This window comes from Macrobrachium nipponense, chromosome 29 (assembly GCF_015104395.2).
Source record: "Macrobrachium nipponense isolate FS-2020 chromosome 29, ASM1510439v2, whole genome shotgun sequence".
In the NCBI taxonomy this organism is placed as follows: Eukaryota; Metazoa; Arthropoda; class Malacostraca; order Decapoda; family Palaemonidae; genus Macrobrachium; species Macrobrachium nipponense.
In genome coordinates this window covers 8,991,103-9,005,759 of record NC_061092.1, presented here as the reverse complement: position 1 = coordinate 9,005,759, position 14,657 = coordinate 8,991,103, and the positions used below count along the sequence as shown (strand labels likewise).

At 42.8% G+C, this 14,657-nt stretch overlaps 1 protein-coding gene across 1 annotated transcript in view; it reads left to right on the top strand.

Annotated features, from left to right (window-relative positions):
- The window catches only part of LOC135206096 (PITH domain-containing protein GA19395-like), a 117,936-nt gene that overhangs the window by 72,751 nt on the left and 30,528 nt on the right, over positions 1 to 14,657 (top strand). The window contains 3 exon segments of the mRNA XM_064237324.1: positions 5,222 to 5,238; positions 5,241 to 5,298; positions 12,968 to 13,072. Coding sequence (XP_064093394.1) covers positions 5,222 to 5,238; positions 5,241 to 5,298; positions 12,968 to 13,072 — 180 coding nt within the window.

Here is a 14,657-nt window from a genome sequence, read left to right as displayed (position 1 = left end):
ATCTCTTGACTCCTGGATCAAGACAAAAAAGGAGTTAGGAAGAACAGTCTTTTGTATGCCTCCTGGTAAACTAATGGGTAGAAGAGGCATATGGTATGAAACGGGGGAGAATATGGGATTGTCTCTGCCCGTCTCAGCTGAGTCCAACTTCTCGAGTCTCGTAGACTTCTCGAGGAGACACGCCTTAAATTCGGCCAGAGCAACATGGGGTCTTTCGGAGATGGACCACCTCCTCAAGGGACTTTTCCACACTTTAGAAGTATTTAACTTCCTGGATTGGTCCCTTGGGGTTCTGGCTAAGAAGTCCCAGGAAAAGGAACAACTAAACCCGGAAGCCTTACATAGTATCCTCACATGTATTGATAAGGCTGAAGATGGATCGGCGGAAGTCTGCTCCCTCTTTGGTGCGGGAATACTAAAGAAGAGGGCGGTTCACAGTGCTTTTCTCACTAAGGCCGTCTCTCCTTCGCAGAGGTCAGCTTTGTTGTTTGCGCCTCTTTCAGAACATTTATTCCCTTCTCAGTTGGTGAGAGACATTGCTCATTCACTAACTGAGAAGGCCACTCAAGATCTTCTTAGACAGTCTTCAAGGAAGAATAGACCTGTGGCCAGTGAGGAAAAGAAAGGGGCTCGTCCAGCTCAGCAGCAGCAGCCCTTTCGAGGAGGCCCTCAGGCTAGATCTATCGCCAGAAGGAAGACAACGGAGAGAAGGGGAAGATCTTCCTTCCGTCCCTTTAAGAAGGGAAAATGAGAAAACTATCCTCCAGACACCTGTAGGAGCCAGGTTACAGTTCTTTGCGGGAGCCTGGGAAGACATAGGATCCGATCCTTGGTCGATGTCGATCATCAAGAAGGGTTATTATATCTCATTCAAGGACAGGCCCCCCTTGACAACATCACCGAGGGAACTGTCTGCCAGATACAGGGACCCTGTTCTGATGGATACTCTTCGTCAAATGGTGGAGCAGATTTGGGACAAAAGAGCAATAGAACTGGTACTGGATCACAGCTCCCCCGGGGTTTTACAATCGCTTGTTTCTTGTAGCGAAAGCTTCGGGGGGATGGAGACCAGTACTGGATGTAAGTGCGCTGAACAAATTCGTAGAACAACAGAAGTTCAGCATGGAAACGTCTGCTTCATTCCTTGCAGCACTCCGTCAAGGAGATTGGATGGCGTCCATAAACCTTCAAGACGCATATTTCCACATCCCGATTCACCATTCGTCGAGGAAGTACCTTCGTTTCATGTTCGAGGGAAGGATCTATCAGTTCAGGGCCCTGTGTTTCGGCCTATCCACGGCTCCCCAAGTCTTTACAGACTTGATGAAAAATGTGTTAAGACACCTACATATGAAAGGGATAAACATCTCCCTATACCTGGATGACTGGCTCATCAGGGCCAGGTCTCAAAAGCAGTGTTTCGAGGATCTGTCAACAACTTTGGAATTGACGAAAGCATTAGGATTGATCGTAAACCTCGAGAAATCTCAGATGGTCCCCAGCCAGAACGTAGTTTATCTGGGGATTCAGATGGATTCTCGGGGTTTTTGAGTATTTCCTTCTCAAGAGAGAATAAGGAAAGGTTGTACCACAGTATCGAGCTTCTTAGAGAAAGAGCGTACTTCAGCGAGGGAATAGTTGAGCCTTCTGGGGACCCTTTCCTTGCTCGAACAGTTCTTTCCTCTAGGAAGACTACATCTCCATCCGCTTCAGTTCTTCCTGAGAAGGAGTTGGAGTTGGAAGACAGGACAGCTCTCGAATTCGTTTCCAATCTCAGCGGAAATAAAAGACCAATTAAAGTGGTGGTTGACCCCCTTAGAAGAGAACAAAGGAGTATCCCTGGAAGTATGGAACCCAAACCTGACATTGTTCTCAAACGCGTCGGAGACAGGTTGGGGTGCGACCTTAGGATCCAAAGAAGTGTCAGGCACCTGGTCGGAAGAACAGGTGTCATGGCACATAAATTGCAAGGAGCTATTAGCAATTCACCTTGCTCTAAAGAGCTTCGAGCACATAGTCAGAGACAAAGTGGTACAGATAAACTCTGACAATACTACCGCTCTGGCTTATGTCAAAAAACAAGGAGGAACTCACTCTGCTGATTTGGGCGAATCAAAGGAATGTAGTTCTCCTAACAAGATTTGTTCAAGGGGAGAGGAACGTGAGAGCGGACAGACTCAGCAGGAGGTTCCAGGTCCTTCCTACAGAATAGACCCTCCACTCGGAAGTCTGTCAGAGCCTTTGGTATCTTTGGGGGAAGCCTCAAATAGATCTGTTCGCCCCGTTCCTCTCCAAAAGGATAGGCACATTTTGCGCCCTAGTAGAAGATCCCAGGGCTTATGCAATAGACGCCTTTCTCCTGGACTGGTCAGGGCTAGATGTGTACACTTTTCCCCCCATTCAAGATACTGGGGGAAGTAGTCAGAAAGTTTGTGGCCTCGAAGAGAACCAAGATGACTCTGATAGCCCCATATTGGCCATTCCGAATTTGGTTCACAGAGGTAATGGAGTGGACAGTGGACTTCCCCAGATCTCTTCCAAACAGGATAGATCTGCTCAAACAACCCCACTTCGAGAGGTACCATCAAAATCTACCCGCTCTTGCTCTGACTGCCTTTCGACTATCGAAAGACTTGTCAGAGCGAGAGGGTTTTCTCGCAAGGCGGCAAGCGCAATTGCCAGAGCCCGCAGATCATCTACTAGGCGAGTGTACCAATCGAAGTGGGAAGTTTTCAGAAACTGGTGCAGGTCGAAGAAGCTGTCCTCTTCCAATACCTCTGTGACCGAAATTGCGGATTTCCTTCTTTTCCTGAGGGAAAAGTCGCATCTCTGTACCGACTATTAAGGGGTACAGGAGTATGCTTTCAGCAGTCTTCAGAAACAGGGGATTAGATTTGACGAATGATAAAGATTTGCACGATCTCATTCGTTCCTTTGAAACATCAAAGTCAGTAGAACCTAGGGTTCCAAGCTGGAACTTGGATGTGGTCCTGAAATTTCTGTCCTCCGAGAAGTTCGAACCACCACATACGGCTTCATTTCAGGATATCACTAGAAAGTGTTTATTTCTGCTGTCTCTCGCTACGGCAAAAAGAGTCAGCGAGTTGCACGCCCTTAATCACGAGTTGGCTTCAAAGGAGACTCTGCGATTTGTTCATTCCAGACTCTCTTTCTTGCCAAAAATGAGAACCCTTCGAATCCCTGGTCCAGGAGCTTCGAGGTAAAAGGACTTACTAGTCTGGTAGGCAGAGAGACAGAAAGATTCCTTTGCCCAGTTAGAGCACTTAAATTCTATCTGGACAGAAAGAAGCAGTTGGGGGGTTCGCAACACGGTCTATGGTGCTCAGTAAAGGACACCAAAAGACCAATGTCTAAAAATGCCTTGGCCTTCTTTGTTAGAAGTGTCATTACCGAGGCTCATAAGAACTCCCAGAGACTCTTTTAATCTAATTTAAGATGAGAGCTCATGAAGTAAGGGCAATCGCGATGTCTGTTGCGTTCCAAAGAAATATGTCACTTAAAAATATTTTGGATGCAACTTATTGGAGATGCAACTCAGTGTTTGCATCTCATTACTTAAAGGATGTGCGAGTTATGTAGGTCCGGTTGTGTCAGCACAGATGTTTCTGGGTAATGGAGCGAGCACCGATCCTTAAATATGTGTACGTAACCTCTTGTCGGATGTGTTCTTGGATTTCCTTTGCATGGAAGTGTTAGATGTCGCACAGGCGGCCTTCACTTCTCTTCACTAGGAGATCGAGTGGCAACTGACTTTTAGAGGGGTACAAATTTTTTTTTTTTTTGTACTTTTTTATGTGTGATTATCGAGTTTTTGGTTGTTTGCTAAGAGTTCGGGAATGACTCTTGGCAATCTTAGAACTAACACGGGTGTTAGGATCGGGTGATCGGGATCGGTTGTGTGCTCCTTAAAGAAGGCGTGTTGTCATATAAGCGGATTAGCACCCATTGACAAATGCCAGTTAGGCTCTGCCGAGTAAGCGGATGAAACCCCATCGACAGACCCACAAGAACTCTTGGCCGCAGATCACTATCTCGCTAAGGCTCTTGAGGTGAAGCAGACTCCTGGGCAGTAGCCACGAAGTCTTCCACCTAATAAGGTAGGAACCAAGGTCTATAAATACCTACAACATATGTTGTTTACCTGTCTAGTCAGTAGTTAGCTGTCTCTTGCCCTCCACCAAAGGGTGTCAATCAGCTATGTATATATCTGACCGGTAAGTTGAATGTATGAAAATGATATTGTTTTGATACAATAAAGTTTCATACATACTTACCTGGCAGATATATACGATTGAAGACCCACCCAGCCTCCCCGCAGGAGACAGGTGGAAGAGAGAATCTGATTAGAAAACGGGAATGGTTCCTAGTCCTGCCACCCAGAGCAGGGCGGTAGATCACCTGACCTACCTGTAGCGAGTGCCGCGAAATTTAAATTTCTGTCGGGGATGACGGAGTCGATAGCTATGTATATATCTGCCAGGTAAGTATGTATGAAACTTTATTGTATCATAACAATATCATGTTTCGTTTGCTAGTGTGTTTTGTATGGTATTGAAATGTGTGTAGTTTCAATATAAGTCAGGCATGGTATGTATACCTTTTGACCTTGATCCATGGTCATTAATCTCAAGGATATGTTTATAGGCAATCGTAATATTGTTTAAATATGATTTTATTTTATCAGGTAAGTCTTTTTATTTTCTTCAACTAAAGTGTTTTGGTTAAGTTCAGAGACACAGGCAATTGTAGATTTCTTACCTAGGCACTGTAGCATTCTTTTGCAAGGAAATTAGAAACAAAGCTCTCCTGACAAGTCATTTGTCTAGAAGGTAGTACTTGTGGTTGACATTCTCATTATGTTTTGTATTATCTTCCATGATTGATAATTAATTGATGTGCAGAAAAGTTGAAGGATAATGCCTCAAATAGATGCATTGAGTGGAGTTCTTTTTAGGTAATAATTTATGTTTTCTAAAGGAAAGAATGTATTACAATCTTCATCCAGACTTGGAAACAATTATGCATTGTTTAGAACTCTAGTATACCATAAGAATGGACAGCACATGAACTCTAGTATACCATAAGAATGAACTCAAATGTAAATTTTTAAAATGTTTAAATTAGTTCCATACTGCAGTTAATAAGACTTTGTTTTTGAAAGATATTTTTTTTAATTCATTGTCTCATTTTTCTCTGTCAGATTTACAGACAACATCAAACTAAAGGCATTATCATCGTTGGGGGAGAAAATGGTTACCACCCAAATAAGATGAGACTGTAAGTTTGTTCTTATCTTCAAAGGACCTTAGAGTCTATATCATGAATTCTTTATCACAGATCTCTCAGTTTCTTAGTGTCTTGAAAGGATACATTGCTTTTTTATGTTCATTTCTCAGAGACTGATTACCTATCTAAAATCATTGCAGGTTATTAAATAATTTCCAAGTGTTGTATGGTAGTTCTGTTTGGCTACAAAGCAGAAAATGAAAACTTTATCGTCCAGTTTTTTTTATTTTTTTTTATTGAATTACACAAAAATAAAAGACAAATTTTTTTTAGTCTCATTTACGATATCAGAATTGGAGCTTAAGTAAGAAAGACAGTTTAAGCTTTGAGCATTTTATTTGTAGTATGAATGTGGTATCTATTATTTGGTATTTACTGCAGCAGAAAGTATTGCACCTTTGGTAGTCATCTACCTATTTTTTTTTTTAATGAATCCTTAGCTAAAGAACTGTATGGTATTATGAATTGAATAAATACTAATAACTGTGTAATTGTAAAAAGTTTATACTAATGAATTGTGGTTAATGCCGATTTATTTTTTCATACATTCAACTTACCTGTCAGATATATACATAGCTATCGACTCCGTCGTCCCCGACAGAAATTCGAATTTCGTGGCACACGCTACAGGTAGGTCAGGTGATCTACCGGCCTGCCGCTGGGTGGCAGGACTAGGAACCATTCCCATTTTCTAATCAGATTCTCTCTGTCCGCTGGGGAATGTAAACATATGTTACTTTCCTCCTGATTTGATTTTCGTGTTTCATCGCCATCGATCTTCTGGGCCGACTTTTACAGGGAAGTACTGGATTGGTGGTTCGGCATACGCTTTTAATAAATTTTTAATAACTTTTAATGAATTAACTTCGAAGTTTTCGAAGAATAGAGGATGTGTAACTACCGAAGTTTTCGGTAGACAAACAGTTTGCAAGAAAGGGAAATATAAATATTTATTCATTGATAAAGTGTAATAAATGTTAGAATTTGATTGAGGAAAATAAGGTAACTTACTATTTGAGGAAGTCAGAAAAACATAGAACTAGATATGCTTTCTTTAGAAGCTTTAATAGCTCTCGTTTTGACGAGCAGTTAGAATAGTATTGTTGTTTCCTCATCACCTTCTTACTTCACAGAAACTACAAATTCATTTGCAATTTGAAGATAAAGGAATGTAGCTCAAGATACAAGCTATTATAAGGTAAGAAGTGATTATAGTGTTCCCCATTGCAATAGAGGGTGCGTCTGATCGGCTCTGTCTCGCTCCCAGGTCTAGACCTCTTCCAAGCTCACAGGCCCAGAGGAGAAGGAATGTCGAAAGCCTTACGGAGGTTAGGGAGAATCCCCACCGATCAGGCGTCCCCTCGGCAGGTTCTGTAGGACGTCCCAGACTGCCAGGGATAGCCATTGGAAAGGCATCCTAATTCAATGTGTTCCCCTTATTATTATCGTCTTGACGAATAAGGAGAAGAAACATTAAATGGCGTAGATTAAATGAAGATGCAAGATAATCTCGTCTGGCTATCGGAACCTCAGAAGAGACGGAGAAAGGAAGACATCATTCGATAACAATTGCGGTAGAGGCATTGCCCTATCCGGGTTCGTCCCCCGTACAGCTGGACGGGGGGGGGCCTCTATCCCATGGGGGTTTGAAATAGTTATTTCAATAAATTCCTCATCGGGACGTGTATATGAAAATATATCTATTCTGAGAAGAACGAATTAGATATTAAAGAATATTTGTTGATCGAATTAATTATATGGATCTCGTTTAGTGATTACACATATATATATAACTTTTAAGCTTCTAGCTCCTCTGGCATGAATCTCCGGTAACGAGGCTCAATGCGCCTAAAGTGTCTGAAACAAGGCGCAAAGCGCCTGAAACGAGGCGCAAAGCACCTGAAGGGCCTGAATATAGGCGCAAAGCCCCTGAAGCACTATGAACCAGGATCTTCATCGGAAATGGAAGTCCTTCTCATTCAGAAGAAAGGGAGGGCTATGTCGAAAATGGAAGTATTGTCGAATTCTAAGCAAGAACAAATGTACAAGAGATCGGAACCTTCCGCACAAGCGGAACCTTCCAGAAGGTGGAAGATTCCAGATTCAAATCGCTTTCCAGGCTCTTGGAATTTTCCAAGAAGGAATATTTTCCAAATGTGCAAAACATTTCACATTAGCGAAATTTGACAATCACTCGGAACCTTGCGCACAAGCGGAAACTTCCAGACGTACAGAACTTTCCAGGCGAGGATCGCCTTTCAGACGCTCGGAACTTTCCAAGCGGGAATCTTTTTCCGGATAAGCGGAACATTCCAAACGCGGAACTTTCCAGGCGCGCGGAACCTTCCGCACAAGAAAAACTTTTCAAGCGCGATACGTCTGCTAGGATCCAGGAGTATTCTGATCACGATACTCCTCCTAGGCGCCAGGAGTATTCGGAACGCGATACTCCTGCCAGGTGCCAGGAGTGTTCCGATCACGATACTCCTCCCAGGCAGGCGGCCAGGAGTATTATTCGGAATCGCAACGAGTACTCCTGCCAGGCACCAGGAGTATTCCGAGCACGATACTCCTCCAGGCGCCAAGGAGTATTCGAACGTGATACTCCTACCAGGTGCCAGGAGTATTCCGATCACGATACTCCTAGGAAAAGCCGATACTTCTGCCAGGCGCCAGGGTATTACGAAGCAGATACTCCTCACGGCCCAGGGAAGTATTCGGAACGTGTACCTCCTACCGGCGCCAGGAGTATTCCGATGCACGATACTCCTCCTAGGAGGGCACCGAGGCGCAGGAGGTATTCGAGCCACGCGCCACAGGAGTATTTCGAGCACGATACTCCTCCCAGGCGCCAGGAGTATTCAGAACGCGATACTCCTGCCAGGCGCCAGGAGTATTCCGAGCACGAGGAGTATTCCGATCGCGATACTCCTCCCAGGCGCCAGGAGTATTCTAGGCAAGATACTCCTGCTTAGCGCCAGGCACTTTCTCCTACAAGAAGAGCCTGACAACCGCCAAGAGTCCTCCAGGCGAAAGGTGAAAGACATTCGAGGCTTCTCCTGATAGGGACAGGAGGTTGTCGCACAGGCGGCCGTCGCCCTTGTCAGGATAGTCTTAACTTGCAATAAAGGCAAGGCAAAGCTAAGTTCGGCTTTTTTCCCTGGCAGGGTGACTCAAGATGTAGCAGCAGGCTGCCGTATCCCTTGTCAAGGTTTTGAGAGTCGGTACTGCTAAAAGCCCTTCACCTTCGAAAGGAGCGCTCTCCTCCGGTTGCTCAATCTTCTCCCAACTTGAGGAATGGAAGATAGAGCAGAATTGTGAGAATTAGTTCAGTATTAGTAAGAGGATATTAAAATCATCCTCCTTCTAAAAAATAATGCAACCAACCATTTACAGAAAGAGGGGCAATCGTTTGGAAGTTGAACAAGATTTGTACGAGCTCTCATTCATTGATTAGAGGCTCTTCCAGATAAGAAAGGCGTAAAAATACGGACTTATCTCCAAGATGATAAAACAAGCTGGAGAGATTCTCTTCGATCCTCGGTTGTCATTTGCGATGCTCTTTCGACTAATACTCATTCAGGTTTATTGACGAAAAAGAACGAAGAGAGTAAGATTTCCATTCTTTCTCTGCACGTCGGAGAGGAAAGAATGTCGTAGAAGACTTAGTGTATACGACTACTGAATGACAAGTCATATACGCATACCATAGTTGCCTTTCTGGTTCGCTACGGAATTATCTATATCCTTACAGGATTTTCCTAGTAAGGACTTCGCTTAAAAGGTTTGTTACGACAATACCTACTCAGCTTCGGTATTTAACCAAGGTTGTTTGGCTTAAATTTGCATTATTGAGAGCTTTCTTAGGCTCGAAAATAATTTTTTTTGTTTTTAATACCCTTCATTGAAGGGAATAACTGGCAACTCAGAAATGAATGCAGCCAGGCAGTGAACGAGACGGCTGTAATGTAAGCCAATTCAGTACCATCCTGTTCTCGGTCGTGACCAGTTGGTTACATCTCTCTCTCCAACGGGATCGAATGGTTCACCGTATATTCTCCCTACAATCATGGACTTAACCACGAATTGAGGGGATTTTTAGGCAAACATGAATAACATCGTATTCGTTTTGCTAAGGATCTCTCTCTGCCTCGGCGAGGAAAGAAGAGTTTCCTAGATGAATGCTGTTTACCACAATGTGACGGTATTATAAAGGATTTTAATTGGGCAGAGCACGATTTAACCTATTTGGAAACAGACACGGAACGTAACGATCCTTACCAGGTTCGATGCCGGGATTTTGTGCACGTCCGTGAGAATACCTTCGTTGATCGACCGATAATTATAGAGCGTTGTTAACGTAGGTTTAACATTTTATTGGGAAAGAGTTGTGAAGAACCTGCGGAAAGTATTCACAGATCTCTTCGCAAGGTAGAAGACGAACGAGCTTCTTATAGATTGCTTCCTTTTCCTCGAAACAAGAGAGGTAGCAAGATCGCCATCTTTAATGTTTAAATAGGGGAATAAACTTTAGTCTTTTTTTTTTTCCCTAGTTATATATATTCTTAACAGATTTTAAGATAAATGGGGCGTCAAAGGAAGAAGATGAATGCATCATTTTGGCAATAAAAAGGTTGGATTCACAGAGGGTCACGTTCTTCTCTCAGCATGTTTCGGAAGGTTTTTCTAAGAGAGTAGAGATTTTATCGGAATCTATTCTAAATTATGAAATATGGGACCTGAAAAAACCTATCCACTCTGAGTCTGTCTGCGTGCAACTGACCCCGAAGTAAATATGATGAGAGGATTTTGCAAGGAAGCTTGATAATTCCTTCAAATATGTTAAAAGACATAGAGTTGCTGCAGATCGTGCTAGATGGAAAGGGGAAACTGTCCTCTTCCGATACCTCTGTGAACCACATAATGGTTTTCTTCCCTTTCAGCCCGGGGGAAGAATCACCTTGGTATTTTATGCTATCAATGAACACAGTAAAAAAGATATATTTCTGTCTCGATAAAGAATATTAGAGATAGTAGAGAATAAAGATCTTCGGATCTATTACAATCCCTATCGATAAGATAGAGATCTTATACTTAGAATGGGATCCTAATTTGGGCCTCAGATTCCGTGTTCCGACAAGATGGAACTGCTCCTCATCAAAATGTTTCTCTTGGTCCTAAACGATCAAAAGGACAAGTGAAATTTTGGGCTTTAGAATCCGGAATCAAATTCTATGAAGACTCGGCAATGGGTTCTGGCCAGCATAGTATGTTTGGCAGAAGAACTAAAGCCTTTTATTCCTGATCAACGCTTTCAGATAGAGGTTTCGTTGTCCAGGTAATGTATTGACGTTGTCATCTACGGAAGAAGACAAGTTTAAACGTTTACTGACAGAGTCTTGGGAACGCGATGAGGGCTCAAACTACTTCCCAAAAGGTCAGAGAGATACATTAAAGAGCTAGAAATCAGGAGTCCTACCGATTTCAGCTCAGAATCTCTTCAAACTTCCAGGCTCCTTCCCTTCCTTCGGGCAAGGATAGGGAAGCTTCTGCAACGAGAAAACTCATCAACATGTAGGAGGAGAACTTGTTAGCAACGGAAGTATTCTATCAAGGATTCCTCCTCGGAGGAAATGACTTGTCTCTCGGGACTTTTAGATTTCCTATCGTCTACTGGATGTAGCTGACTAAAATCACCTCCCCTTGCTGGAAAGGCCAAAAGCTCAAAGTGAAAGAATTTCTTCTACCCTTCTCCAGTCTTCTGATAAACGATGGTGGATCTTCAGGACTTTCGGACAATGTACGCCAAAGTCAGCGCCAAATTGCCAAACAGGTAGCGTGAAGACGCCAGAGAAAGACAGTCAATATGAACACTGTCATTGTCTGAGGAGGAGAAGGAGCGGGCCTCCAACCTGGCACAGTGCGCTAGAGGCGAAAAAATCGGGAAAAAGTGTCCGATGTGGACATCGCCAGTTTTCCTCGAGACTCTTAACAAGCTCGAAGCTCCAGCAAGTGGGGAGAAGTCAGCCACGCGCCAGGCGCGAGGCTCCAAACAGGCGCAAGGCACTGGCAAGGTGCGAGGCACCAGCCAGGCGCGAGGCGCCAGCCAGGCGCAAGGAGCCAGGCAGGCGCAAGGCGCCAGCCAGGCGCAAGGAGCCAGGCAGGTGCAAGGCGCCAGCCAGGGCGAGGTGCCAAGCAGGCGCGAGGCGCCAACCAGGCGCAAAGCGCCAGCCAGGCGCAAGCCAGGCTCTAGGCTTCATCCAGATGAGATCCAGTTCAAAGAATGTCCTAGTCTTCTTTGAAACAATGGTGATCTCTAAAGCACTTCATAAGTGACTTGATGATACCTTCAAACAGCTGAGAATTTAAAAGCTCATGAAGTGCGAGCTTTTGCAAATTCTTGTTCTTTTCATAACAATATGTCAGGAAGACATATTAGCTTAACATATGAGAGATGCAACGGTGTGTTGACTGCTCATTACACGAAGGACGTCAAGTTAACCTACGAGAGATCCTTCTCTCTTGGTTTATACGTGTCAGCGGATACGTTGCTGGGATAAGGAGCCGACACTGATCCTTTAATAATGAGTTGAATTTATTTTAACTTAGTGAATTTTATTGAGGTTTGAAAGGAGTATGGGGGATAACACTTTTTCAATTCTAGCGCGAACCCTCATGTTAGGAACAGGTGACCGGGATCGGTGTTGCGCTCCTTAGTTATGCCAATAGGCATAGGCATATTGTCATATAAGCGGATTAGCACCCATTGACAAATGCCAATTAGGCGCGACCGAGTAAGTGGATAAGACCCCATTGGTAGACCCACAAGAACTCTTGGCCATAGATCACTATCTTGCTAAGGCTCTTGAGACGAAGCAGACTCCTATGCAATAGCTAGGAAGTCGACCCTTCGTCTAGAAACACAGAGGAACCAAGGTTTATAAATACCTACAACATATGTTGTTTACCTGTCTAGTCAGTAGTTAGCTGTCTCTTGCCCTCCACCAAAGGGTGTCAATCAGCTATGTATATATCTGACAGGTAAGTTGAATGTATGAAAATGATATTGTTATGATACAATAAAGTTTCATACATACTTACCTGGCAGATATATACGATTGAAGACCCACCCAGCCTCCCCGCAGGAGACAGGTGGAAGAGAGAATCTGATTAGAAAACGGGAATGGTTCCTAGTCCTGCCACCCAGTGGCAGGCCGGTAGATCACCTGACCTACCTGTAGCGTGTGCCGCGAAATTTGAATTTCTGTCGGGGACGACGGAGTCGATAGCTATGTATATATCTGCCAGGTAAGTATGTATGAAACTTTATTGTATCATAACAATATCATTTTAAATAGTAAAAGGTACCTTGCTTTACATTTTGTAAACCATAGAAATAGCACTTTTTTATAACGGACTTTTTGTTTTTAATTATTTGCAATTATTTTTTAAAACGGAAAATTAATTCTAATGAATGCAGATAAGCATTTGAATGTTTAAATCTGAAGCGTAGGGATATCAAATAAGCCATATGTTTGTACAAAACAGGAAAGTTTTTTTAACAGAAGTTTTTGTTATAAAATGCTTAGTCTGTAGTATTCCAAAATGTAGGCTTTACATTCTTTATACAGTAGCTTTTAATTATTTTTTACCTTTTTAGGTATAAAAATAAACCCCACATGACCTTTGATGAAGTTGGTTTGGAAGCTGATCAAGAGTTTGAATTGCATCCAGATCCTTCAGGAACATTAGAGTACACAACTAAGTAAGTTTATTTTCATTTGTTATTTAAAGCAGTTTCCCATTATTGTTGGGGGATTATTTTAGGCAAACATTTCTCAGGGGAGAATTGGAGTAGTATGTGATTGAAAATGTTTCTTTTTATATTTTGAAGCTGAGGTATAAAAGGGTTTCTCACTACAATATGCCACTGCATTTACATCTGCAGTCTAACAGAAACTAGTGTTTCAGTGATGGGATTTGGGTAATGCTTACAGTCATGAGTATAAAGAGTTGAAATGAGTTCAAAAAGGAATGGTAAATATTGTCCAGTGAAAACAGAAGCTTTTGAAATTTTAAATACTGAGGAGAATCATAAGAGAAAACCTAATATTAATAAACATTACCTTAATATAATTTATCTAGCCCTAAATCCCCAAAAACCACACCAAAATTTACCACATTGGCAACCTTGTTACCTCCTATTCTGTCCACTAGTTGGCAACGCTGCCGTTGACAGTTACAAGCGCCCGTGTTGTTTACATCACGGCCACTCTTTATAAATTTCCTAAACCTTTTTGTGCCTTTAAAGCTCTCACTAATTGTTAATGCGACTTTATGTTAATTACCACTCACGTATTACATCCACGAAATAGTGGATTAACTTTTATTTCTATTGTGGTATTTATATTATATTACAAATTTTTGCGCGACCCGGAATTACTTGACCTGTCCAACAGTCCAATGGATTGCCAAGATAATTCGATGCTTCTTTCTGCCAGCAACATCAGGAATTGCCCGGCTTGTGGGACAAGGATGAGTAGCAGGGAGTATGAACCCCATGACATTTGTAGCTTTTGTTGTGGACAGGTTTGTGACTTGACTTATTGTTGTGACTTATGTAAGCCTTGGTCTGACGAAGACTTGATGACTTAGCCTATATGAAACATCAAAGAATCTTGCAGCGTAACAGATTTATTAAGGAGAAAAAGAAATCGGTAGGTAGACCTGTATCTAATGATTTCCTTGATTTGTGCGCTCATGCTTCTGGCTCTTCGGTTTCGGTATCGTGTGATTCCGATTCCGAATTAATTGATACTTTGCCACCTGTACAACCGTTAAATAGTGAAGTCGTTTCTGATGTTGATTCAAAGGTTTTGGCGATGGAAACTACTAGTTGGAAACAAAAGTTTGAAAAATTACAGCTAGTTTAGCTAGATAGAGACATTTCAGCTAAGTTTAACAAGCTGTCGGAGAATTTTGAAGAAGCTTTTACTAGAATGTCTAACACTTTTTAGATTCATTTTCAGCTCCTCGTCAGGTACCTGTCGACAGCACCATGGGTAACGGTGGGACAGATACCCCGGCTTGTGAATCCCGTTGTGGCGAAGGCTTGGGGGGATCCGGTCCGGGCAGGTGCCTGACGATTCTTTACCCAATGTGTCCCCTGTTAGTCCCGTAACAGTGCCAAAGGCTGCTTATTTAGGAGAAGGGGGTAGGGGTATTAGTGTTAGACCTAAGATAAGCTAGTCATCAGGATCTTACTTCAGGGGAAGTTTCTCAGTTAGGCTCTGACGATGATGATGATGTGGGTTCGTGTGATATTGATGTTTCTTTGAACGGCGGTCATG